We start from the raw sequence: 25589 nt of genomic DNA, 5'->3' as shown, positions 1-25589 counted from the left end.
CCATCTAGACTCACAGGACTGCATTATATCTGGTGATCCCCATTACAACACCTTTGATGGTAAATTCTACACCTTCATGGGCACCTGCACTTACACCCTGGCCCGCAGCTGCAGAAACAACACTGGTGAGTTGTTTTATTCCATCTGAAATGCAGACTTTGTAAACATTACACAAACATTGCAAACAAACTGCATGTGTACACATTTATGTCCATTAAAGTCAGTTAGACCTTTGCAGTTTATTCAAAATCATCCATAAAATCATAGAAAACGTTTTTTCTTTCTTGTATTCTATTTCTTGTATAGTTGTAAAGGTCAGGGGTTAGTGTACTAATTGTGTGTTTTACAGGTCCCTGGTTCTCTGTGGAGGGAAAAAATGAAGAGAGAGGGATCACTGGTGTATCCTATCTCAAGAAGTTGTATGTGACTGTCAGCGGTATCACTGTAACAATGATGAAGAGCAGAACCACTCTGGTCAGTCTTAAAATAGCTTCTTTTTTGCTGTTGTCTTTTTTAATTCCTGCAATGTTAAAAAATTGTTTAAAACAGGACATTATTAACCCCCTCACCTTGTTCTTTTATAATGCGTTTTGCATTAAGATCCCTTAAATCCTCTCTTTTCTCTCTCTGTTTCTCTCCAAATCTTTCACGCCACTGCAGGTGAACGGTCGTAAAGTAGCTCTACCCCACTCTCCCTCTCCTCTAATCACTTTAACATCAGCTGGGCAGTATGTTATCCTCAGCACTCCTTTTGGTCTGGAGGTGAGCTGGGATGGCAACCACTACGCTAAGATCACTGTGCCAAGGTACTGCTTCACCAATGAGATTTCGAGTCTTGAATAAAAACAGAGTTTAGTTTTAAGTTTAAAAACCCTAAATGATTAAAAATATATGAGATATTGCAAAAATATTGAAAAAGGCAAATAATATTTATTTCCCTAGATTATAAAATTGGGAAAAAACTACATCATTTATTTATGGTATACTAAGCTCTTCATTTTTGAAAAGAGAGACGGGACAAATCAAATTGTAGTAGAACAATGTCCCAGTTATTGATAATTTTCTTGGTTTCATAATATTCTCTCTCTCTCTCTCTCTCTCTCTCTCTCTCTCTCTCTCTCTGTCTCTGTCTCTTTCTCAGTACTTACTATGATCAGATGTGTGGTTTGTGTGGAGACTACAATGGAAACCCCAACAACGATTTTACTAAGCCAGACGGTTCCCTGGCTGGCAGCTCAGATCAGTTCGGCAACAGCTGGCAAACTGATAAAGATGAAGATGAAACGTTAGTCCATCATGTTTCAGTTTTTGGGTTTGATTTCTCTGTCAGAACTTTTGCTTATTCGGAGCAAAAATGTTTTAAATGACAAACACAATGTACAATTGATCTTTACTGGACAACTTGAGCACTAGAATATAAAAGGCATTCATAATGTGTTTGTAGGTGCAAGCCTGATGTCACACCTGACCCACCGTGTGACCCAAGTTTTGAGGCTGAAGTGTCTAAACCAGAGAAATGTGGAAAAATCACTGACACTGCAGGACCATTCAGGTGAGCTAAAATCACACCAGTAGATTTCAAAAGAATTACGAATCAGTCAAGTAAAATGGCTGGAGACATACCACGAGGCATTCCCTATTGATCTGCTGTTATCCCAAGCAATCAGCTTTAGTTAAGATAATCTATAAACAACAGGGTGCAAGTGTGTACATTAAAAAGAACACAATTACAAAATAACATAGATAAAACCAGAATAGGTCATCAAGCCATGAGATTTATAAAGCAAACAAGAACACACAACAATAAAACCACATCATATGTGTTTAAATGTATAATGCTAATGAGATAGAAATGGGTAATATAAATATAGACAGAAATAAATAACCCAATCAATGCAATGCTGGTCAGGGACAAGCTACTGAGACAAAACATGGGACATGATATTGCTAACTGGAATTGTACATGATATTGAGACTTCTGTTCTAATATTATGCTTTCTTGTTTGTTCTGTATCTCTCACTCTCTCTCTCATTCCTATTCTTTTTATTCCCTTTACAAACATAGGGATTGTATAAAGGTGGTGGACCCTCTGCCATTCTTCCAGAGCTGTGTGTTTGATATGTGCCGCTATGATGGACTGCTGCAGACTCTGTGTGACCAGCTACAGGCTTATACTGATGCCTGTCTCGGTGCAGGAGCTCCAGTGCATCAGTGGAGGCAGCCAGACTTCTGCCGTGAGTCTCACCATACAGTAGTTTTCAGAAATACAATTACACACATATATACTAAAGACAAGAAAAACAAATATGTTACAGTTTTCAATGTTTTCCTTTCTTTTGCCATAATTTTTTCTCTTTTTTTCACAGCTCTGGTTTGTCCGCCTAACAGCCACTACTCTATGTGTGTGAGTTCATGTCCAGAGACATGTGTGGGTGTGATCGGCCCACCTGGCTGTGGAGAGAAGTGTGTTGAAGGCTGCAAGTGTGATCCTGGCTTTGTCCTGAGCGACAACAAGTGTGTCCCTCTAAAAGACTGTGGCTGTGTGGATCCTGAAGGCTCATACCACCCTGTGAGTTTCACATAAGACTCACACACACACACACACAGAGAGAGAGAGAGAGAGAGAGAGAGAGAGAGAGAGTAGAAATTACACATGAGTCGAATAAAGATAAATTGAACTGTGTTATGTAATCATAATATTTCAAACGGTACTCCAGCTGGCTACTTGACTCACTAGTGTCTTTGTACATGCTCTAGGTGAATGAGAGCTGGTATCTGGAAGGCTGTGAACACAAATGTGTGTGTCTAAGTGGAAGAACCATTCTATGCTACAATACCAGTTGTTTACCTACAGAGACCTGTCAACTGCTGGATGGAGAGTACATCTGTAAACCTAATGGTAAAAGAAATTACTACAGCACATTCGTTGATGTTTTACTAATACTAATATTAAGCCAACTGCAGTACAAATATTATGTAACCTCTATGATGTTTTTCCTTCTGACATTTTGCATGTATAGATGGACAAACAACAAAACCTCCAACCCCACAGCCATCCACACCAAAACCAACAACCACAAAACCCACTACACCTCAGCCGTCGACCCCACAGACATCCACGCCTAAACCTACAACTACAAAACCAACTTCTCCTTCACCACCAACACCACCACCAGGTAATAAGGATTGGATTTTTCTCTCTACAGTATACCCATCAGTACAATCCTGTTCTGACCACTTCTCCTGTCCATTAATAGTGAAGTGTCCTCCCGATGCTGAGTACATAGAGTGTGGTCCACCTTGCATTCCTAGCTGTCAAGAACCCTCTACCAACTGCACTGGCTCCTGTATCAGTGGCTGCTTCTGCAAACCTGGTTTTGTGTTTCGGGGAAAACGCTGTGTTCGCATTGAGACTTGTGGATGTCTGGATGAAGACAATAATTACTACGAGGTATATAACATACACAGTAGTTAATGTCAAATCTACATTTAGCAGAGAAGCAGCACTGTTCATTGTGTAAGTGGGACTTTTTTTTTGCAGCCGGGAGAGATTGTCTTTGGGAATGGCTGCTCCCAACTGTGTCGCTGTGCAGGCAATTATACATTGAACTGTGTGGACAACAGTTGTGACCCCACAGAAGAATGTCGGGAAGTGGGAGGAATCCATGGCTGCTACCCTAAAGGTGCTGTGTAAAACTTGCCATGATGTGACTGACATATAAGCTTTGTTGGATGTAATAATGATGAAAGATCAGCAAAAGCTACTTCATGAAGTTTAGTTCTTTTTTCAGTCGTTTGTAATTTGGATTTTTAACCCTTGCTTATCTTTTCTATATACAGACACCTCGACTTGTATCGCCTCAGGTGACCCACACTACACCACCTTTGATAAGAAATACTATGACTTCATGGGCAACTGCACTTACTTAATGTCGGAGCCATGTAACAGCACAGACGTACCTTACTTCGCTGTCTATGTCGATAATGAGAATCGCTACAACATTCCCACGATCAGTTATGTGAGTGCTGTCCATGTCCATGTCCTGGGAGTGAAGGTGTCCATCCTGAAACGAGGAGATGTGCAGGTGAGGAAGCAGAGAAAGGATCACTGTAGAAAATAAAGGAAGTCAAATTCTGCATTTTGCAGTAATGTTCTAAGAAAGTCATTTATGACAGTCTTCTCTAACCGTTCTCAGGTGAACGGAACCAAAGTAAACATACCACTGAGCCCTGTTGCTGGAGTGGACATTTTCAAACAGGGGACACTCTACACAGTGTCCATGAACTTTGGTGTGACAGTTCGCTACGATGGAAACCACTACGTGGACATCAAAGTTATCAAAGAGTGAGTGTTGTGTTACACTGATATTGATTAATGTCCTCTTAATACAGTCTACAGCTGGCATGCCCACATGTTTCCCTGACGGAAATCCACTCGCGACCAAAACTAGCTTTTTCTTTCTGCAAATATTTTAAATGAATTAATTCAACAACTTTTTCTCTGCAAAAGAAATATCGCATTTGAAGAGTGTCATTTTTTTTTTTTTTTTTACTGACAATGGGAATATAGATCAGACCTGAATTTAAATTGAAGGGTACGTTATTGCTGTAATTCTAATATATTGTGCTTTTGTTTGTGCAGCTATAAGGACAAGCTTTGTGGCCTGTGTGGAGACTACAATGGCAAAATTAATGATGACTTCCGGACCCCCACTGGTGAACTGGTCAACAGTCCAACTGAGTTTGGCAACAGCTGGAACACAGACCCAGAGTGAGCCATTGGTTTTGTATTGTGTATATGTCTATATACAGAGGGATTGGATATTCTTTACTACCTCCATTGTCTGTATAATGAAAGATCAGTAAAACTTATTTTCTTTTACATTTCAGCTGCAACAAAACCCCAGTTGACCCAAACCCAAGCTGCACAGACACAGAAAAGGACCTTTATGAGAGTCCCGCTTATTGCGGAATCATATTGGACAGCAAAGGCCCGTTTGCCGTTTGTCATCCAAAAGTCAATCCTAACGTAGGTTACTTAGACCAGACCATTTACAGCTGAGCAGAAGACTGTTTTATTCACATAAGTTTAAGTCATATCGTTTTAATTGTGTGTTTTTGTGTAGAGCTTCTTCCAAAACTGTGTGTTTGACCTGTGCGCGTTGGGTGGCCCTCACTCCGCATTGTGTGAAGCGATTGAAGCTTATGTAAACGAGTGTCAGGACCGTGGTGTCAACATCGGACCATGGAGGAACAGTACCTTCTGCCGTGAGTGTTAAAGAAGTCTGAAATTCACTCTCGGTGCACTTTGGTCACTTTTGTTTACTGGTTTTTGAACTACTTTTTTATATTGTTATTTAATTAGAAGTGTACGCATGTAGCATATCCTGTAACATGATTTTTAAAACCAGTTGGAATACCGGAATAACATTTTGTGTTTTTCTTTAGCTCTTATATGCCCACCCAACAGCCACTACAAACCCTGCGTGTCTCCATGCCAGCCCTCCTGTAACCCTCCTCCACCCAGCCAGTGTACTGGACCCTGTTCTGAGGGGTGTGAGTGTGACTCTGGATATGTACTCAGTGGTGACAAGTGTGTGAAGGAAGGCACATGCGGCTGCATGTATAGTGGACAATATTACCAGGTGAGCGAGTCAGTATTTCATTGCCAAGCCAGCTAATGAGTTCACTGTATGAGTTCTCTGAACTATTGTGCCTTCTGTCCCTGTATGTTAGCCAGGAGACACGTTCTACACTAAGGACTGTGAGCTGCTGTGCAAATGTGATTCTCCATTCGTCACCTGCCGTGCCGCTGAATGCCCTCCCATGCAGCAGTGTGGTGTGCAGGGAGGGGAAATAGGATGCTACCCAGTTGGTTAGTACTTTTTTACAGCATTTATTTAAAATCATTTTTTTGTCTGTATCCTAGGACATTGATGATCTTTTGTGTAAATGACTTTCCTTTAAGAGCATGTGTGAAGCCATCTATGTTCTATTCCCATCTAGACTCACAGGACTGCATTATATCTGGTGATCCCCATTACAACACCTTTGATGGTAAATTCTACACCTTCATGGGCACCTGCACTTACACCCTGGCCCGCAGCTGCAGAAACAACACTGGTGAGTTGTTTTATTCCATCTGAAATGCAGACTTTGTAAACATTACACAAACATTGCAAACAAACTGCATGTGTACACATTTATGTCCATTAAAGTCAGTTAGACCTTTGCAGTTTATTCAAAATCATCCATAAAATCATAGAAAACGTTTTTTCTTTCTTGTATTCTATTTCTTGTATAGTTGTAAAGGTCAGGGGTTAGTGTACTAATTGTGTGTTTTACAGGTCCCTGGTTCTCTGTGGAGGGAAAAAATGAAGAGAGAGGGATCACTGGTGTATCCTATCTCAAGAAGTTGTATGTGACTGTCAGCGGTATCACTGTAACAATGATGAAGAGCAGAACCACTCTGGTCAGTCTTAAAATAGCTTCTTTTTTGCTGTTGTCTTTTTTAATTCCTGCAATGTTAAAAAATTGTTTAAAACAGGACATTATTAACCCCCTCACCTTGTTCTTTTATAATGCGTTTTGCATTAAGATCCCTTAAATCCTCTCTTTTCTCTCTCTGTTTCTCTCCAAATCTTTCACGCCACTGCAGGTGAACGGTCGTAAAGTAGCTCTACCCCACTCTCCCTCTCCTCTAATCACTTTAACATCAGCTGGGCAGTATGTTATCCTCAGCACTCCTTTTGGTCTGGAGGTGAGCTGGGATGGCAACCACTACGCTAAGATCACTGTGCCCAGGTACTGCTTCACCAATGAGATTTCGAGTCTTGAATAAAAACAGAGTTTAGTTTTAAGTTTAAAAACCCTAAATGATTAAAAATATATGAGATATTGCAAAAATATTGAAAAAGGCAAATAATATTTATTTCCCTAGATTATAAAATTGGGAAAAAACTACATCATTTATTTATGGTATACTAAGCTCTTCATTTTTGAAAAGAGAGACGGGACAAATCAAATTGTAGTAGAACAATGTCCCAGTTATTGATAATTTTCTTGGTTTCATAATATTCTCTCTCTCTCTCTCTCTCTCTCTCTCTCTCTCTCTCTCTCTCTCTTTCTCAGTACTTACTATGATCAGATGTGTGGTTTGTGTGGAGACTACAATGGAAACCCCAACAACGATTTTACTAAGCCAGACGGTTCCCTGGCTGGCAGCTCAGATCAGTTCGGCAACAGCTGGCAAACTGATAAAGATGAAGATGAAACGTTAGTCCATCATGTTTCAGTTTTTGGGTTTGATTTCTCTGTCAGAACTTTTGCTTATTCGGAGCAAAAATGTTTTAAATGACAAACACAATGTACAATTGATCTTTACTGGACAACTTGAGCACTAGAATATAAAAGGCATTCATAATGTGTTTGTAGGTGCAAGCCTGATGTCACACCTGACCCACCGTGTGATCCAAGTTTTGAGGCTGAAGTGTCTAAACCAGAGAAATGTGGAAAAATCACTGACACTGCAGGACCATTCAGGTGAGCTAAAATCACACCAGTAGATTTCAAAAGAATTACGAATCAGTCAAGTAAAATGGCTGGAGACATACCACGAGGCATTCCCTATTGATCTGCTGTTATCCCAAGCAATCAGCTTTAGTTAAGATAATCTATAAACAACAGGGTGCAAGTGTGTACATTAAAAAGAACACAATTACAAAATAACATAGATAAAACCAGAATAGGTCATCAAGCCATGAGATTTATAAAGCAAACAAGAACACACAACAATAAAACCACATCATATGTGTTTAAATGTATAATGCTAATGAGATAGAAATGGGTAATATAAATATAGACAGAAATAAATAACCCAATCAATGCAATGCTGGTCAGGGACAAGCTACTGAGACAAAACATGGGACATGATATTGCTAACTGGAATTGTACATGATATTGAGACTTCTGTTCTAATATTATGTTTTCTTGTTTGTTCTGTATCTCTCACTCTCTCTCATTCCTATTCTTTCTATTCCCTTTACAAACATAGGGATTGTATAAAGGTGGTGGACCCTCTGCCATTCTTCCAGAGCTGTGTGTTTGATATGTGCCGCTATGATGGGCTGCTGCAGACTCTGTGTGACCAGCTACAGGCTTATACTGATGCCTGTCTCGGTGCAGGAGCTCCAGTGCATCAGTGGAGGCAGCCAGACTTCTGCCGTGAGTCTCACCATACAGTAGTTTTCAGAAATACAATTACACACATATATACTAAAGACAAGAAAAACAAATATGTTACAGTTTTCAATGTTTTCCTTTCTTTTGCCATAATTTTTCCTCTTTTTTTCACAGCTCTGGTTTGTCCGCCTAACAGCCACTACTCTATGTGTGTGAGTTCATGTCCAGAGACATGTGTGGGTGTGAGCGGCCCACCTGGCTGTGGAGAGAAGTGTGTTGAAGGATGCAAGTGTGATCCTGGCTTTGTCCTGAGTGACAACAAGTGTGTCCCTCTAAAAGACTGTGGCTGTGTGGATCCTGAAGGCTCCTACCACCCTGTGAGTTTCACATAAGCCTCACACACACACACACACACACACACAGAGAGAGAGAGAGAGAGAGTAGAAATTACACATGAGGTGAATAAAGATAAATTGAACTGTGTTATGTAATCATAATATTTCAAACGGTACTCCAGCTGGCTACTTGACTCACTAGTGCCTTTGTACATGCTCTAGGTGAATGAGAGCTGGTATCTGGAAGGCTGTGAACACAAATGTGTGTGTCTAAGTGGAAGAACCATTCTATGCTACAATACCAGTTGTTTACCTACAGAGACCTGTCAACTGCTGGATGGAGAGTACATCTGTAAACCTAATGGTAAAAGAAATTACTACAGCACATTCGTTGATGTTTTACTAATACTAATATTAAGCCAACTGCAGTACAAATATTATGTAACCTCTATGATGTTTTTCCTTCTGACATTTTGCATGTATAGATGGACAAACAACAAAACCTCCAACCCCACAGCCATCCACACCAAAACCAACAACCACAAAACCCACTACACCTCAGCCGTCGACCCCACAGACATCCACGCCTAAACCTACAACTACAAAACCAACTTCTCCTTCACCACCAACACCACCACCAGGTAATAAGGATTGGATTTTTATCTCTACAGTATACCCATCAGTACAATCCTGTTCTAACCACTTCTCCCGTCCATTAATAGTGAAGTGTCCTCCTGATGCTGAGTACATAGAGTGTGGTCCACCTTGCATTCCTAGCTGTCAAGAACCCTCTACCAACTGCACTGGCTCCTGTATCAGTGGCTGCTTCTGCAAACCTGGTTTTGTGTTTCGGGGAAAACGCTGTGTTCGCATTGAGACTTGTGGATGTCTGGATGAAGACAATAATTACTACGAGGTATATAACATACACAGTAGTTAATGTCAAATCTACATTTAGCAGAGAAGCAGCACTGTTCATTGTGTAAGTGGGACTTTTTTTTTGCAGCCGGGAGAGATTGTCTTTGGGAATGGCTGCTCCCAACTGTGTCGCTGTGCAGGCAATTATACATTGAACTGTGTGGACAACAGTTGTGACCCCACAGAAGAATGTCGGGAAGTGGGAGGAATCCATGGCTGCTACCCTAAAGGTGCTGTGTAAAACTTGCCATGATGTGACTGACATATAAGCTTTGTTGGATGTAATAATGATGAAAGATCAGCAAAAGCTACTTCATGAAGTTTAGTTCTTTTTTCAGTCGTTTGTAATTTGGATTTTTAACCCTTGCTTATCTTTTCTATATACAGACACCTCGACTTGTATCGCCTCAGGTGACCCACACTACACCACCTTTGATAAGAAATACTATGACTTCATGGGCAACTGCACTTACTTAATGTCGGAGCCATGTAACAGCACAGACGTACCTTACTTCGCTGTCTATGTCGATAATGAGAATCGCTACAACATTCCCACGATCAGTTATGTGAGTGCTGTCCATGTCCATGTCCTGGGAGTGAAGGTGTCCATCCTGAAACGAGGAGATGTGCAGGTGAGGAAGCAGAGAAAGGATCACTGTAGAAAATAAAGGAAGTCAAATTCTGCATTTTGCAGTAATGTTCTAAGAAAGTCATTTATGACAGTCTTCTCTAACCGTTCTCAGGTGAACGGAACCAAAGTAAACATACCACTGAGCCCTGTTGCTGGAGTGGACATTTTCAAACAGGGGACACTCTACACAGTGTCCATGAACTTTGGTGTGACAGTTCGCTATGATGGAAACCACTACGTGGACATCAAAGTTATCAAAGAGTGAGTGTTGTGTTACACTGATATTGATTAATGTCCTCTTAATACAGTCTACAGCTGGCATGCCCACATGTTTCCCTGACGGAAATCCACTCGCGACCAAAACTAGCTTTTTCTTTCTGCAAATATTTTAAATTAATTAATTCAACAACTTTTTCTCTGCAAAAGAAATATCGCATTTGAAGAGTGTCATTTTTTTTTTTTTTTTTACTGACAATGGGAATATAGATCAGACCTGAATTTAAATTGAAGGGTACGTTATTGCTGTAATTCTAATATATTGTGCTTTTGTTTGTGCAGCTATAAGGACAAGCTTTGTGGCCTGTGTGGAGACTACAATGGCAAAATTAATGATGACTTCCGCACCCCCACTGGTGAACTGGTCAACAGTCCAACTGAGTTTGGCAACAGCTGGAACACAGACCCAGAGTGAGCCATTGGTTTTGTATTGTGTATATGTCTATATACAGAGGGATTGGATATTCTTTACTACCTCCATTGTCTGTATAATGAAAGATCAGTAAAACTTATTTTCTTTTACATTTCAGCTGCAACAAAACCCCAGTTGACCCAAACCCAAGCTGCACAGACACAGAAAAGGACCTTTATGAGAGTCCCGCTTATTGCGGAATCATATTGGACAGCAAAGGCCCGTTTGCCGTTTGTCATCCAAAAGTCAATCCTAACGTAGGTTACTTAGACCAGACCATTTACAGCTGAGCAGAAGACTGTTTTATTCACATAAGTTTAAGTCATATCGTTTTAATTGTGTGTTTTTGTGTAGAGCTTCTTCCAAAACTGTGTGTTTGACCTGTGCGCGTTGGGTGGCCCTCACTCCGCATTGTGTGAAGCGATTGAAGCTTATGTAAACGAGTGTCAGGACCGTGGTGTCAACATCGGACCATGGAGGAACAGTACCTTCTGCCGTGAGTGTTAAAGAAGTCTGAAATTCACTCTCGGTGCACTTTGGTCACTTTTGTTTACTGGTTTTTGAACTACTTTTTTATATTGTTATTTAATTAGAAGTGTACGCATGTAGCATATCCTGTAACATGATTTTTAAAACCAGTTGGAATACCGGAATAACATTTTGTGTTTTTCTTTAGCTCTTATATGCCCACCCAACAGCCACTACAAACCCTGCGTGTCTCCATGCCAGCCCTCCTGTAACCCTCCTCCACCCAGCCAGTGTACTGGACCCTGTTCTGAGGGGTGTGAGTGTGACTCTGGATATGTACTCAGTGGTGACAAGTGTGTGAAGGAAGGCACATGCGGCTGCATGTATAGTGGACAATATTACCAGGTGAGCGAGTCAGTATTTCATTGCCAAGCCAGCTAATGAGTTCACTGTATGAGTTCTCTGAACTATTGTGCCTTCTGTCCCTGTATGTTAGCCAGGAGACACGTTCTACACTAAGGACTGTGAGCTGCTGTGCAAATGTGATTCTCCATTCGTCACCTGCCGTGCCGCTGAATGCCCTCCCATGCAGCAGTGTGGTGTGCAGGGAGGGGAAATAGGATGCTACCCAGTTGGTTAGTACTTTTTTACAGCATTTATTTAAAATCATTTTTTTGTCTGTATCCTAGGACATTGATGATCTTTTGTGTAAATGACTTTCCTTTAAGAGCATGTGTGAAACCATCTATGTTCTATTCCCATCTAGACTCACAGGACTGCATTATATCTGGTGATCCCCATTACAACACCTTTGATGGTAAATTCTACACCTTCATGGGCACCTGCACTTACACCCTGGCCCGCAGCTGCAGAAACAACACTGGTGAGTTGTTTTATTCCATCTGAAATGCAGACTTTGTAAACATTACACAAACATTGCAAACAAACTGCATGTGTACACATTTATGTCCATTAAAGTCAGTTAGACCTTTGCAGTTTATTCAAAATCATCCATAAAATCATAGAAAACGTTTTTTCTTTCTTGTATTCTATTTCTTGTATAGTTGTAAAGGTCAGGGGTTAGTGTACTAATTGTGTGTTTTACAGGTCCCTGGTTCTCTGTGGAGGGAAAAAATGAAGAGAGAGGGATCACTGGTGTATCCTATCTCAAGAAGTTGTATGTGACTGTCAGCGGTATCACTGTAACAATGATGAAGAGCAGAACCACTCTGGTCAGTCTTAAAATAGCTTCTTTTTTGCTGTTGTCTTTTTTAATTCATGCAATGTTAAAAAATTGTTTAAAACAGGACATTATTAACCCCCTCACCTTGTTCTTTTATAATGCGTTTTGCATTAAGATCCCTTAAATCCTCTCTTTTCTCTCTCTGTTTCTCTCCAAATCTTTCACGCCACTGCAGGTGAACGGTCGTAAAGTAGCTCTACCCCACTCTCCCTCTCCTCTAATCACTTTAACATCAGCTGGGCAGTATGTTATCCTCAGCACTCCTTTTGGTCTGGAGGTGAGCTGGGATGGCAACCACTACGCTAAGATCACTGTGCCAAGGTACTGCTTCACCAATGAGATTTCGAGTCTTGAATAAAAACAGAGTTTAGTTTTAAGTTTAAAAACCCTAAATGATTAAAAATATATGAGATATTGCAAAAATATTGAAAAAGGCAAATAATATTTATTTCCCTAGATTATAAAATTGGGAAAAAACTACATCATTTATTTATGGTATACTAAGCTCTTCATTTTTGAAAAGAGAGACGGGACAAATCAAATTGTAGTAGAACAATGTCCCAGTTATTGATAATTTTCTTTGTTTCATAATATTCTCTCTCTCTCTCTCTCTCTCTCTCTCTCTCTCTCTCTCTCTCTCTCTCTCTCTCTCTCTCTTTCTCAGTACTTACTATGATCAGATGTGTGGTTTGTGTGGAGACTACAATGGAAACCCCAACAACGATTTTACTAAGCCAGACGGTTCCCTGGCTGGCAGCTCAGATCAGTTCGGCAACAGCTGGCAAACTGATAAAGATGAAGATGAAACGTTAGTCCATCATGTTTCAGTTTTTGGGTTTGATTTCTCTGTCAGAACTTTTGCTTATTCGGAGCAAAAATGTTTTAAATGACAAACACAATGTACAATTGATCTTTACTGGACAACTTGAGCACTAGAATATAAAAGGCATTCATAATGTGTTTGTAGGTGCAAGCCTGATGTCACACCTGACCCACCGTGTGATCCAAGTTTTGAGGCTGAAGTGTCTAAACCAGAGAAATGTGGAAAAATCACTGACACTGCAGGACCATTCAGGTGAGCTAAAATCACACCAGTAGATTTCAAAAGATTTACGAATCAGTCAAGTAAAATGGCTGGAGACATACCACGAGGCATTCCCTATTGATCTGCTGTTATCCCAAGCAGCTCAGCTTTAGTTAATATAATCTATAAACAACAGGGTGCAAGTGTGTACATTAAAAAGAACACAATTACAAAATAACATAGATAAAACCAGAATAGGTCATCAAGCCATGAGATTTATAAAGCAAACAAGAACACACAACAATAAAACCACATCATATGTGTTTAAATGTATAATGCTAATGAGATAGAAATGGGTAATATAAATATAGACAGAAATAAATAACCCAATCAATGCAATGCTGGTCAGGGACAAGCTACTGAGACAAAACATGGGACATGATATTGCTAACTGGAATTGTACATGATATTGAGACTTCTGTTCTAATATTATGTTTTCTTGTTTGTTCTGTATCTCTCACTCTCTCTCTCATTCCTATTCTTTCTATTCCCTTTACAAACATAGGGATTGTATAAAGGTGGTGGACCCTCTGCCATTCTTCCAGAGCTGTGTGTTTGATATGTGCCGCTATGATGGGCTGCTGCAGACTCTGTGTGACCAGCTACAGGCTTATACTGATGCCTGTCTCGGTGCAGGAGCTCCAGTGCATCAGTGGAGGCAGCCAGACTTCTGCCGTGAGTCTCACCATACAGTAGTTTTCAGAAATACAATTACACACATATATACTAAAGACAAGAAAAACAAATATGTTACAGTTTTCAATGTTTTCCTTTCTTTTGCCATAATCTTTCCTCTTTTTTTCACAGCTCTGGTTTGTCCGCCTAACAGCCACTACTCTATGTGTGTGAGTTCATGTCCAGAGACATGTGTGGGTGTGAGCGGCCCACCTGGCTGTGGAGAGAAGTGTGTTGAAGGATGCAAGTGTGATCCTGGCTTTGTCCTGAGCGACAACAAGTGTGTCCCTCTAAAAGACTGTGGCTGTGTGGATCCTGAAGGCTCCTACCACCCTGTGAGTTTCACATAAGTCTCACACACACACACACACACACAGAGAGAGAGAGAGAGAGAGAGAGAGAGAGAGAGAGAGAGAGAGAGAGAGAGAGTAGAAATTACACATGAGGTGAATAAAGATAAATTGAACTGTGTTATGTAATCATAATATTTCAAACGGTACTCCAGCTGGCTACTTGACTCACTAGTGTCTTTGTACATGCTCTAGGTGAATGAGAGCTGGTATCTGGAAGGCTGTGAACACAAATGTGTGTGTCTAAGTGGAAGAACCATTCTATGCTACAATACCAGTTGTTTACCTACAGAGACCTGTCAACTGCTGGATGGAGAGTACATCTGTAAACCTAATGGTAAAAGAAATTACTACAGCACATTCGTTGATGTTTTACTAATACTAATATTAAGCCAACTGCAGTACAAATATTATGTAACCTCTATGATGTTTTTCCTTCTGACATTTTGCATGTATAGATGGACAAACAACAAAACCTCCAACCCCACAGCCATCCACACCAAAACCAACAACCACAAAACCCACTACACCTCAGCCGTCGACCCCACAGACATCCACGCCTAAACCTACAACTACAAAACCAACTTCTCCTTCACCACCAACACCACCACCAGGTAATAAGGATTGGATTTTTCTCTCTACAGTATACCCATCAGTACAATCCTGTTCTAACCACTTCTCCCGTCCATTAATAGTGAAGTGTCCTCCCGATGCTGAGTACATAGAGTGTGGTCCACCTTGCATTCCTAGCTGTCAAGAACCCTCTACCAACTGCACTGGCTCCTGTATCAGTGGCTGCTTCTGCAAACCTGGTTTTGTGTTTCGGGGAAAACGCTGTGTTCGCATTGAGACTTGTGGATGTCTGGATGAAGACAATAATTACTACGAGGTATATAACATACACAGTAGTTAATGTCAAATCTACATTTAGCAGAGAAGCAGCACTGTTCATTGTGTAAGTGGGACTTTTTTTTTGCAGCCGGGAGAGATTGTCTTTGGGAATGGCTGCTCCCAACTGTGTCGCTGTGCAGGCAATTATACATTGAACTGTGTGGACAACAGTTGTGACCCCACAGAAGAATGTCGGGAAGTGGGAGGAATCCATGGCTGCTACCCTAAAGGTGCTGTGTAAAACTTGCCATGATGTGACTGACATATAAGCTTTGTTGGATGTAATAATGATGAAAGATCAGCAAAAGCTACTTCATGAAGTTTAGTTCTTTTTTCAGTCGTTTGTAATTTGGATTTTTAACCCTTGCTTATCTTTTCTATATACAGACACCTCGACTTGTATCGCCTCAGGTGACCCACACTACACCACCTTTGATAAGAAATACTATGACTTCATGGGCAACTGCACTTACTTAATGTCGGAGCCATGTAACAGCACAGACGTACCTTACTTCGCTGTCTATGTCGATAATGAGAATCGCTACAACATTCCCACGATCAGTTATGTGAGTGCTGTCCATGTCCATGTCCTGGGAGTGAAGGTGTCCATCCTGAAACGAGGAGATGTGCAGGTGAGGAAGCAGAGAAAGGATCACTGTAGAAAATAAAGGAAGTCAAATTCTGCATTTTGCAGTAATGTTCTAAGAAAGTCATTTATGACAGTCTTCTCTAACCGTTCTCAGGTGAACGGAACCAAAGTAAACATACCACTGAGCCCTGTTGCTGGAGTGGACATTTTCAAACAGGGGACACTCTACACAGTGTCCATGAACTTTGGTGTGACAGTTCGCTACGATGGAAACCACTACGTGGACATCAAAGTTATCAAAGAGTGAGTGTTGTGTTACATTGATATTGATTAATGTCCTCTTAATACAGTCTACAGCTGGCATGCCCACATGTTTCCCTGACGGAAATCCACTCGCGACCAAAACTAGCTTTTTCTTTCTGCAAATATTTTAAATGAATTAATTCAACAACTTTTTCTCTGCAAAAGAAATATCGCATTTGAAGAGTGTCATTTTTTTATTTATTTTTTTTTTTTTTACTGACAATGGGAATATAGATCAGACCTGAATTTAAATTGAAGGGTACGTTATTGCTGTAATTCTAATATATTGTGCTTTTGTTTGTGCAGCTATAAGGACAAGCTTTGTGGCCTGTGTGGAGACTACAATGGCAAAATTAATGATGACTTCCGTACCCCCACTGGTGAACTGGTCAACAGTCCAACTGAGTTTGGCAACAGCTGGAACACAGACCCAGAGTGAGCCATTGGTTTTGTATTGTGTATATGTCTATATACAGAGGGATTGGATATTCTTTACTACCTCCATTGTCTGTATAATGAAAGATCAGTAAAACTTATTTTCTTTTACATTTCAGCTGCAACAAAACCCCAGTTGACCCAAACCCAAGCTGCACAGACACAGAAAAGGACCTTTATGAGAGTCCCGCTTATTGCGGAATCATATTGGACAGCAAAGGCCCGTTTGCCGTTTGTCATCCAAAAGTCAATCCTAACGTAGGTTACTTAGACCAGACCATTTACAGCTGAGCAGAAGACTGTTTTATTCACATAAGTTTAAGTCATATCGTTTTAATTGTGTGTTTTTGTGTAGAGCTTCTTCCAAAACTGTGTGTTTGACCTGTGCGCGTTGGGTGGCCCTCACTCCGCATTGTGTGAAGCGATTGAAGCTTATGTAAACGAGTGTCAGGACCGTGGTGTCAACATCGGACCATGGAGGAACAGTACCTTCTGCCGTGAGTGTTAAAGAAGTCTGAAATTCACTCTCGGTGCACTTTGGTCACTTTTGTTTACTGGTTTTTGAACTACTTTTTTATATTGTTATTTAATTAGAAGTGTACGCATGTAGCATATCCTGTAACATGATTTTTAAAACCAGTTGGAATACCGGAATAACATTTTGTGTTTTTCTTTAGCTCTTATATGCCCACCCAACAGCCACTACAAACCCTGCGTGTCTCCATGCCAGCCCTCCTGTAACCCTCCTCCACCCAGCCAGTGTACTGGACCCTGTTCTGAGGGGTGTGAGTGTGACTCTGGATATGTACTCAGTGGTGACAAGTGTGTGAAGGAAGGCACATGCGGCTGCATGTATAGTGGACAATATTACCAGGTGAGCGAGTCAGTATTTCATTGCCAAGCCAGCTAATGAGTTCACTGTATGAGTTCTCTGAACTATTGTGCCTTCTGTCCCTGTATGTTAGCCAGGAGACACGTTCTACACTAAGGACTGTGAGCTGCTGTGCAAATGTGATTCTCCATTCGTCACCTGCCGTGCCGCTGAATGCCCTCCCATGCAGCAGTGTGGTGTGCAGGGAGGGGAAATAGGATGCTACCCAGTTGGTTAGTACTTTTTTACAGCATTTATTTAAAATCATTTTTTTGTCTGTATCCTAGGACATTGATGATCTTTTGTGTAAATGACTTTCCTTTAAGAGCATGTGTGAAGCCATCTATGTTCTATTCCCATCTAGACTCACAGGACTGCATTATATCTGGTGATCCCCATTACAACACCTTTGATGGTAAATTCTACACCTTCATGGGCACCTGCACTTACACCCTGGCCCGCAGCTGCAGAAACAACACTGGTGAGTTGTTTTATTCCATCTGAAATGCAGACTTTGTAAACATTACACAAACATTGCAAACAAACTGCATGTGTACACATTTATGTCCATTAAAGTCAGTTAGACCTTTGCAGTTTATTCAAAATCATCCATAAAATCATAGAAAACGTTTTTTCTTTCTTGTATTCTATTTCTTGTATAGTTGTAAAGGTCAGGGGTTAGTGTACTAATTGTGTGTTTTACAGGTCCCTGGTTCTCTGTGGAGGGAAAAAATGAAGAGAGAGGGATCACTGGTGTATCCTATCTCAAGAAGTTGTATGTGACTGTCAGCGGTATCACTGTAACAATGATGAAGAGCAGAACCACTCTGGTCAGTCTTAAAATAGCTTCTTTTTTGCTGTTGTCTTTTTTAATTCATGCAATGTTAAAAAATTGTTTAAAACAGGACATTATTAACCCCCTCACCTTGTTCTTTTATAATGCGTTTTGCATTAAGATCCCTTAAATCCTCTCTTTTCTCTCTCTGTTTCTCTCCAAATCTTTCACGCCACTGCAGGTGAACGGTCGTAAAGTAGCTCTACCCCACTCTCCCTCTCCTCTAATCACTTTAACATCAGCTGGGCAGTATGTTATCCTCAGCACTCCTTTTGGTCTGGAGGTGAGCTGGGATGGCAACCACTACGCTAAGATCACTGTGCCCAGGTACTGCTTCACCAATGAGATTTTGAGTCTTGAATAAAAACAGAGTTTAGTTTTAAGTTTAAAAACCCTAAATGATTAAAAATATATGAGATATTGCAAAAATATTGAAAAAGGCAAATAATATTTATTTCCCTAGATTATAAAATTGGGAAAAAACTACATCATTTATTTATGGTATACTAAGCTCTTCATTTTTGAAAAGAGAGACGGGACAAATCAAATTGTAATAGAACAATGTCCCAGTTATTGATAATTTTCTTGGTTTCATAATATTCTCTCTCTCTCTCTCTCTCTCTCTCTCTCTCTCTCTTTCTCAGTACTTACTATGATCAGATGTGTGGTTTGTGTGGAGACTACAATGGAAACCCCAACAACGATTTTACTAAGCCAGACGGTTCCCTGGCTGGCAGCTCAGATCAGTTCGGCAACAGCTGGCAAACTGATAAAGATGAAGATGAAACGTTAGTCCATCATGTTTCAGTTTTTGGGTTTGATTTCTCTGTCAGAACTTTTGCTTATTCGGAGCAAAAATGTTTTAAATGACAAACACAATGTACAATTGATCTTTACTGGACAACTTGAACACTAGAATATAAAAGGCATTCATAATGTGTTTGTAGGTGCAAGCCTGATGTCACACCTGACCCACCGTGTGATCCAAGTTTTGAGGCTGAAGTGTCTAAACCAGAGAAATGTGGAAAAATCACTGACACTGCAGGACCATTCAGGTGAGCTAAAATCACACCAGTAGATTTCAAAAGATTTACGAATCAGTCAAGTAAAATGGCTGGAGACATACCACGAGGCATTCCCTATTGATCTGCTGTTATCCCAAGCAGCTCAGCTTTAGTTAAGATAATCTAGAAACAACAGGGTGCAAGTGTGTACATTAAAAAGAACACAATTACAAAATAACATAGATAAAACCAGAATAGGTCATCAAGCCATGAGATTTATAAAGCAAACAAGAACACACAACAATAAAACCACATCATATGTGTTTAAATGTATAATGCTAATGAGATAGAAATGGGTAATATAAATATAGACAGAAATAAATAACCCAATCAATGCAATGCTGGTCAGGGACAAGCTACTGAGACAAAACATGGGACATGATATTGCTAACTGGAATTGTACATGATATTGAGACTTCTGTTCTAATATTATGTTTTCTTGTTTGTTCTGTATCTCTCACTCTCTCTCTCATTCCTATTCTTTCTATTCCCTTTATAAACATAGGGATTGTATAAAGGTGGTGGACCCTCTGCCATTCTTCCAGAGCTGTGTGTTTGATATGTGCCGCTATGATGGGCTGCTGCAGACTCTGTGTGACCAGCTACAGGCTTATACTGATGCCTGTCTCGGTGCAGGCGCTCCAGTGCATCAGTGGAGGCAGCCAGACTTCTGCCGTGAGTCTCACCATACAGTAGTTTTCAGAAATACAATTACACACATATATACTAAAGACAAGAAAAACAAATATGTTACAGTTTTCAATGTTTTCCTTTCTTTTGCCATAATTTTTCCTCTTTTTTTTACAGCTCTGGTTTGTCCGCCTAACAGCCACTACTCTATGTGTGTGAGTTCATGTCCAGAGACATGTGTTGGTGTGATCGGCCCACCTGGCTGTGGAGAGAAGTGTGTTGAAGGATGCAAGTGTGATCCTGGCTTTGTCCTGAGCGACAACAAGTGTGTCCCTCTAAAAGACTGTGGCTGTGTGGATCCTGAAGGCTCCTACCACCCTGTGAGTTTCACATAAGACTCACACACACACACACAGAGAGAGAGAGAGAGAGAGAGAGAGAGAGAGAGAGAGAGAGAGAGAGAGAGTAGAAATTACACATGAGTCGAATAAAGATAAATTGAACTGTGTTATGTAATCATAATATTTCAAACGGTACTCCAGCTGGCTACTTGACTCACTAGTGTCTTTGTACATGCTCTAGGTGAATGAGAGCTGGTATCTGGAAGGCTGTGAACACAAATGTGTGTGTCTAAGTGGAAGAACCATTCTATGCTACAATACCAGTTGTTTACCTACAGAGACCTGTCAACTGCTGGATGGAGAGTACATCTGTAAACCTAATGGTAAAAGAAATTACTACAGCACATTCGTTGATGTTTTACTAATACTAATATTAAGCCAACTGCAGTACAAATATTATGTAACCTCTATGATGTTTTTCCTTCTGACATTTTGCATGTATAGATGGACAAACAACAAAACCTCCAACCCCACAGCCATCCACACCAAAACCAACAACCACAAAACCCACTACACCTCAGCCGTCGACCCCACAGACATCCACGCCTAAACCTACAACTACAAAACCAACTTCTCCTTCACCACCAACACCACCACCAGGTAATAAGGATTGGATTTTTCTCTCTACAGTATACCCATCAGTACAATCCTGTTCTAACCACTTCTCCCGTCCATTAATAGTGAAGTGTCCTCCCGATGCTGAGTACATAGAGTGTGGTCCACCTTGCATTCCTAGCTGTCAAGAACCCTCTACCAACTGCACTGGCTCCTGTATCAGTGGCTGCTTCTGCAAACCTGGTTTTGTGTTTCGGGGAAAACGCTGTGTTCGCATTGAGACTTGTGGATGTCTGGATGAAGACAATAATTACTACGAGGTATATAACATACACAGTAGTTAATGTCAAATCTACATTTAGCAGAGAAGCAGCACTGTTCATTGTGTAAGTGGGACTTTTTTTTTGCAGCCGGGAGAGATTGTCTTTGGGAATGGCTGCTCCCAACTGTGTCGCTGTGCAGGCAATTATACATTGAACTGTGTGGACAACAGTTGTGACCCCACAGAAGAATGTCGGGAAGTGGGAGGAATCCATGGCTGCTACCCTAAAGGTGCTGTGTAAAACTTGCCATGATGTGACTGACATATAAGCTTTGTTGGATGTAATAATGATGAAAGATCAGCAAAAGCTACTTCATGAAGTTTAGTTCTTTTTTCAGTCGTTTGTAATTTGGATTTTTAACCCTTGCTTATCTTTTCTATATACAGACACCTCGACTTGTATCGCCTCAGGTGACCCACACTACACCACCTTTGATAAGAAATACTATGACTTCATGGGCAACTGCACTTACTTAATGTCGGAGCCATGTAACAGCACAGACGTACCTTACTTCGCTGTCTATGTCGATAATGAGAATCGCTACAACATTCCCACGATCAGTTATGTGAGTGCTGTCCATGTCCATGTCCTGGGAGTGAAGGTGTCCATCCTGAAACGAGGAGATGTGCAGGTGAGGAAGCAGAGAAAGGATCACTGTAGAAAATAAAGGAAGTCAAATTCTGCATTTTGCAGTAATGTTCTAAGAAAGTCATTTATGACAGTCTTCTCTAACCGTTCTCAGGTGAACGGAACCAAAGTAAACATACCACTGAGCCCTGTTGCTGGAGTGGACATTTTCAAACAGGGGACACTCTACACAGTGTCCATGAACTTTGGTGTGACAGTTCGCTACGATGGAAACCACTACGTGGACATCAAAGTTATCAAAGAGTGAGTGTTGTGTTACATTGATATTGATTAATGTCCTCTTAATACAGTCTACAGCTGGCATGCCCACATGTTTCCCTGACGGAAATCCACTCGCGACCAAAACTAGCTTTTTCTTTCTGCAAATATTTTAAATGAATTAATTCAACAACTTTTTCTCTGCAAAAGAAATATCGCATTTGAAGAGTGTCATTTTTTTTTTTTTTTTTTTTTTACTGACAATGGGAATATAGATCAGACCTAAATTTAAATTGAAGGGTACGTTATTGCTGTAATTCTAATATATTGTGCTTTTGTTTGTGCAGCTATAAGGACAAGCTTTGTGGCCTGTGTGGAGACTACAATGGCAACATTAATGATGACTTCCGTACCCCCACTGGTGAACTGGTCAACAGTCCAACTGAGTTTGGCAACAGCTGGAACACAGACCCAGAGTGAGCCATTGGTTTTGTATTGTGTATATGTCTATATACAGAGGGATTGGATATTCTTTACTACCTCCATTGTCTGTATAATGAAAGATCAGTAAAACTTATTTTCTTTTACATTTCAGCTGCAACAAAACCCCAGTTGACCCAAACCCAAGCTGCACAGACACAGAAAAGGACCTTTATGAGAGTCCCGCTTATTGCGGAATCATATTGGACAGCAAAGGCCCGTTTGCCGTTTGTCATCCAAAAGTCAATCCTAACGTAGGTTACTTAGACCAGACCATTTACAGCTGAGCAGAAGACTGTTTTATTCACATAAGTTTAAGTCATATCGTTTTAATTGTGTGTTTTTGTGTAGAGCTTCTTCCAAAACTGTGTGTTTGACCTGTGCGCGTTGGGTGGCCCTCACTCCGCATTGTGTGAAGCGATTGAAGCTTATGTAAACGAGTGTCAGGACCGTGGTGTCAACATCGGACCATGGAGGAACAGTACCTTCTGCCGTGAGTGTTAAAGAAGTCTGAAATTCACTCTCGGTGCACTTTGGTCACTTTTGTTTACTGGTTTTTGAACTACTTTTTTATATTGTTATTTAATTAGAAGTGTACGCATGCAGCATATCCTGTAACATGATTTTTAAAACCAGTTGGAATACCGGAATAACATTTTGTGTTTTTCTTTAGCTCTTATATGCCCACCCAACAGCCACTACAAACCCTGCGTGTCTCCATGCCAGCCCTCCTGTAACCCTCCTCCACCCAGCCAGTGTACTGGTCCCTGTTCTGAGGGGTGTGAGTGTGACTCTGGATATGTACTCAGTGGTGACAAGTGTGTGAAGGAAGGCACATGCGGCTGCATGTATAGTGGACAATATTACCAGGTGAGCGAGTCAGTATTTCATTGCCAGGCCAGCTAATGAGTTCATTGTATGAGTTCTCTGAACTATTGTGCCTTCTGTCCCTGTATGTTAGCCAGGAGACACGTTCTACACTAAGGACTGTGAGCTGCTGTGCAAATGTGATTCTCCATTCGTCAACTGCAGTGCCGCTGAATGCCCTCCCATGCAGCAGTGTGGTGTGCAGGGAGGGGAAATAGGATGCTACCCAGTTGGTTAGTACTTTTTTACAGCATTTATTTAAAATCATTTTTTTTTGTCTGTATCCTAGGACATTGATGATCTTTTGTGTAAATGACTTTCCTTTAAGAGCATGTGTGAAGCCATCTATGTTCTATTCCCATCTAGACTCACAGGACTGCATTATATCTGGTGATCCCCATTACAACACCTTTGATGGTAAATTCTACACCTTCATGGGCACCTGCACTTACACCCTGGCCCGCAGCTGCAGAAACAACACTGGTGAGTTGTTTTATTCCATCTGAAATGCAGACTTTGTAAACATTACACAAACATTGCAAACAAACTGCATGTGTACACATTTATGTCCATTAAAGTCAGTTAGACCTTTGCAGTTTATTCAAAATCATCCATAAAATCATAGAAAACGTTTTTTCTTTCTTGTATTCTATTTCTTGTATAGTTGTAAAGGTCAGGGGTTAGTGTACTAATTGTGTGTTTTACAGGTCCCTGGTTCTCTGTGGAGGGAAAAAATGAAGAGAGAGGGATCACTGGTGTATCCTATCTCAAGAAGTTGTATGTGACTGTCAGCGGTATCACTGTAACAATGATGAAGAGCAGAACCACTCTGGTCAGTCTTAAAATAGCTTCTTTTTTGCTGTTGTCTTTTTTAATTCCTGCAATGTTAAAAAATTGTTTAAAACAGGACATTATTAACCCCCTCACCTTGTTCTTTTATAATGCGTTTTGCATTAAGATCCCTTAAATCCTCTCTTTTCTCTCTCTGTTTCTCTCCAAATCTTTCACGCCACTGCAGGTGAACGGTCGTAAAGTAGCTCTACCCCACTCTCCCTCTCCTCTAATCACTTTAACATCAGCTGGGCAGTATGTTATCCTCAGCACTCCTTTTGGGCTGGAGGTGAGCTGGGATGGCAACCACTACGCTAAGATCACTGTGCCCAGGTACTGCTTCACCAATGAGATTTCGAGTCTTGAATAAAAACAGAGTTTACTTTTAAAAACCCTAAATAATTAAAAATATATGAGATATTGCAAAAATATTGAAAAAGGCAAATAATATTTATTTCCCTAGATTATAAAATTGGGAAAAAGCTACATCATTTATTTATGGTATACTAAGCTCTTCTTTTTGAAAAGAGAGACGGGACAAATCAAATTGTAGTAGAACAATGTCCCAGTTATTGATAATTTTCTTGGTTTCATAATATTCTCTCTCTCTCTCTCTCTCTCTCTCTCTCTCTCTCCCTGTCTCTGTCTCTTTCTCAGTACTTACTATGATCAGATGTGTGGTTTGTGTGGAGACTACAATGGAAACCCCAACAACGATTTTACTAAGCCAGACGGTTCCCTGGCTGGCAGCTCAGATCAGTTCGGCAACAGCTGGCAAACTGATAAAGATGAAGATGAAACGTTAGTCCATCATGTTTCAGTTTTTGGGTTTGATTTCTCTGTCAGAACTTTTGCTTATTCGGAGCAAAAATGTTTTAAATGACAAACACAATGTACAATTGATCTTTACTGGACAACTTGAGCACTAGAATATAAAAGGCATTCATAATGTGTTTGTAGGTGCAAGCCTGATGTCACACCTGACCCACCGTGTGACCCAAGTTTTGAGGCTGAAGTGTCTAAACCAGAGAAATGTGGAAAAATCACTGACACTGCAGGACCATTCAGGTGAGCTAAAATCACACCAGTAGATT

At 40.6% G+C, this 25589-nt stretch overlaps 1 protein-coding gene across 3 annotated transcripts in view; it reads left to right on the top strand.

The window, feature by feature from the left end:
- The window catches only part of zanl (zonadhesin, like), a 139708-nt gene that overhangs the window by 8909 nt on the left and 105210 nt on the right, over nucleotides 1–25589 (top strand). For 2 of the 3 annotated variants that reach the window (XM_060874457.1, XM_060874456.1), the window contains exons 20-96: nucleotides 9–125; nucleotides 350–474; nucleotides 661–806; nucleotides 1142–1285; nucleotides 1445–1552; nucleotides 2066–2235; nucleotides 2368–2570; nucleotides 2759–2900; nucleotides 3022–3177; nucleotides 3259–3452; nucleotides 3543–3684; nucleotides 3842–4086; nucleotides 4198–4346; nucleotides 4644–4772; nucleotides 4892–5030; nucleotides 5128–5269; nucleotides 5450–5646; nucleotides 5738–5876; nucleotides 6008–6124; nucleotides 6349–6473; nucleotides 6660–6805; nucleotides 7133–7276; nucleotides 7436–7543; nucleotides 8055–8224; nucleotides 8357–8559; nucleotides 8740–8881; nucleotides 9003–9158; nucleotides 9240–9433; nucleotides 9524–9665; nucleotides 9823–10067; nucleotides 10179–10327; nucleotides 10625–10753; nucleotides 10873–11011; nucleotides 11109–11250; nucleotides 11431–11627; nucleotides 11719–11857; nucleotides 11989–12105; nucleotides 12330–12454; nucleotides 12641–12786; nucleotides 13130–13273; nucleotides 13433–13540; nucleotides 14055–14224; nucleotides 14357–14559; nucleotides 14770–14911; nucleotides 15033–15188; nucleotides 15270–15463; nucleotides 15554–15695; nucleotides 15853–16097; nucleotides 16209–16357; nucleotides 16664–16792; nucleotides 16912–17050; nucleotides 17148–17289; nucleotides 17470–17666; nucleotides 17758–17896; nucleotides 18028–18144; nucleotides 18369–18493; nucleotides 18680–18825; nucleotides 19143–19286; nucleotides 19446–19553; nucleotides 20068–20237; nucleotides 20370–20572; nucleotides 20775–20916; nucleotides 21038–21193; nucleotides 21275–21468; nucleotides 21559–21700; nucleotides 21858–22102; nucleotides 22214–22362; nucleotides 22665–22793; nucleotides 22913–23051; nucleotides 23149–23290; nucleotides 23471–23667; nucleotides 23759–23897; nucleotides 24031–24147; nucleotides 24372–24496; nucleotides 24683–24828; nucleotides 25153–25296; nucleotides 25456–25563. In XM_060874457.1, the coding sequence (XP_060730440.1) occupies nucleotides 9–125; nucleotides 350–474; nucleotides 661–806; nucleotides 1142–1285; nucleotides 1445–1552; nucleotides 2066–2235; nucleotides 2368–2570; nucleotides 2759–2900; nucleotides 3022–3177; nucleotides 3259–3452; nucleotides 3543–3684; nucleotides 3842–4086; nucleotides 4198–4346; nucleotides 4644–4772; nucleotides 4892–5030; nucleotides 5128–5269; nucleotides 5450–5646; nucleotides 5738–5876; nucleotides 6008–6124; nucleotides 6349–6473; nucleotides 6660–6805; nucleotides 7133–7276; nucleotides 7436–7543; nucleotides 8055–8224; nucleotides 8357–8559; nucleotides 8740–8881; nucleotides 9003–9158; nucleotides 9240–9433; nucleotides 9524–9665; nucleotides 9823–10067; nucleotides 10179–10327; nucleotides 10625–10753; nucleotides 10873–11011; nucleotides 11109–11250; nucleotides 11431–11627; nucleotides 11719–11857; nucleotides 11989–12105; nucleotides 12330–12454; nucleotides 12641–12786; nucleotides 13130–13273; nucleotides 13433–13540; nucleotides 14055–14224; nucleotides 14357–14559; nucleotides 14770–14911; nucleotides 15033–15188; nucleotides 15270–15463; nucleotides 15554–15695; nucleotides 15853–16097; nucleotides 16209–16357; nucleotides 16664–16792; nucleotides 16912–17050; nucleotides 17148–17289; nucleotides 17470–17666; nucleotides 17758–17896; nucleotides 18028–18144; nucleotides 18369–18493; nucleotides 18680–18825; nucleotides 19143–19286; nucleotides 19446–19553; nucleotides 20068–20237; nucleotides 20370–20572; nucleotides 20775–20916; nucleotides 21038–21193; nucleotides 21275–21468; nucleotides 21559–21700; nucleotides 21858–22102; nucleotides 22214–22362; nucleotides 22665–22793; nucleotides 22913–23051; nucleotides 23149–23290; nucleotides 23471–23667; nucleotides 23759–23897; nucleotides 24031–24147; nucleotides 24372–24496; nucleotides 24683–24828; nucleotides 25153–25296; nucleotides 25456–25563 (11788 nt within the window). The remainder of the gene's footprint in view (nucleotides 1–8; nucleotides 126–349; nucleotides 475–660; nucleotides 807–1141; nucleotides 1286–1444; nucleotides 1553–2065; nucleotides 2236–2367; nucleotides 2571–2758; nucleotides 2901–3021; nucleotides 3178–3258; nucleotides 3453–3542; nucleotides 3685–3841; nucleotides 4087–4197; nucleotides 4347–4643; nucleotides 4773–4891; nucleotides 5031–5127; nucleotides 5270–5449; nucleotides 5647–5737; nucleotides 5877–6007; nucleotides 6125–6348; nucleotides 6474–6659; nucleotides 6806–7132; nucleotides 7277–7435; nucleotides 7544–8054; nucleotides 8225–8356; nucleotides 8560–8739; nucleotides 8882–9002; nucleotides 9159–9239; nucleotides 9434–9523; nucleotides 9666–9822; nucleotides 10068–10178; nucleotides 10328–10624; nucleotides 10754–10872; nucleotides 11012–11108; nucleotides 11251–11430; nucleotides 11628–11718; nucleotides 11858–11988; nucleotides 12106–12329; nucleotides 12455–12640; nucleotides 12787–13129; nucleotides 13274–13432; nucleotides 13541–14054; nucleotides 14225–14356; nucleotides 14560–14769; nucleotides 14912–15032; nucleotides 15189–15269; nucleotides 15464–15553; nucleotides 15696–15852; nucleotides 16098–16208; nucleotides 16358–16663; nucleotides 16793–16911; nucleotides 17051–17147; nucleotides 17290–17469; nucleotides 17667–17757; nucleotides 17897–18027; nucleotides 18145–18368; nucleotides 18494–18679; nucleotides 18826–19142; nucleotides 19287–19445; nucleotides 19554–20067; nucleotides 20238–20369; nucleotides 20573–20774; nucleotides 20917–21037; nucleotides 21194–21274; nucleotides 21469–21558; nucleotides 21701–21857; nucleotides 22103–22213; nucleotides 22363–22664; nucleotides 22794–22912; nucleotides 23052–23148; nucleotides 23291–23470; nucleotides 23668–23758; nucleotides 23898–24030; nucleotides 24148–24371; nucleotides 24497–24682; nucleotides 24829–25152; nucleotides 25297–25455; nucleotides 25564–25589) is intronic. The other variant, XM_060874458.1, reaches the window with a different exon arrangement.

This window comes from Tachysurus vachellii, chromosome 7 (genome assembly GCF_030014155.1).
Source record: "Tachysurus vachellii isolate PV-2020 chromosome 7, HZAU_Pvac_v1, whole genome shotgun sequence".
Taxonomy (NCBI): Eukaryota; Metazoa; Chordata; class Actinopteri; order Siluriformes; family Bagridae; genus Tachysurus; species Tachysurus vachellii.
Note: the sequence above shows the minus strand (reverse complement) of the source record. Positions and strands in the feature narration are given on the sequence as shown.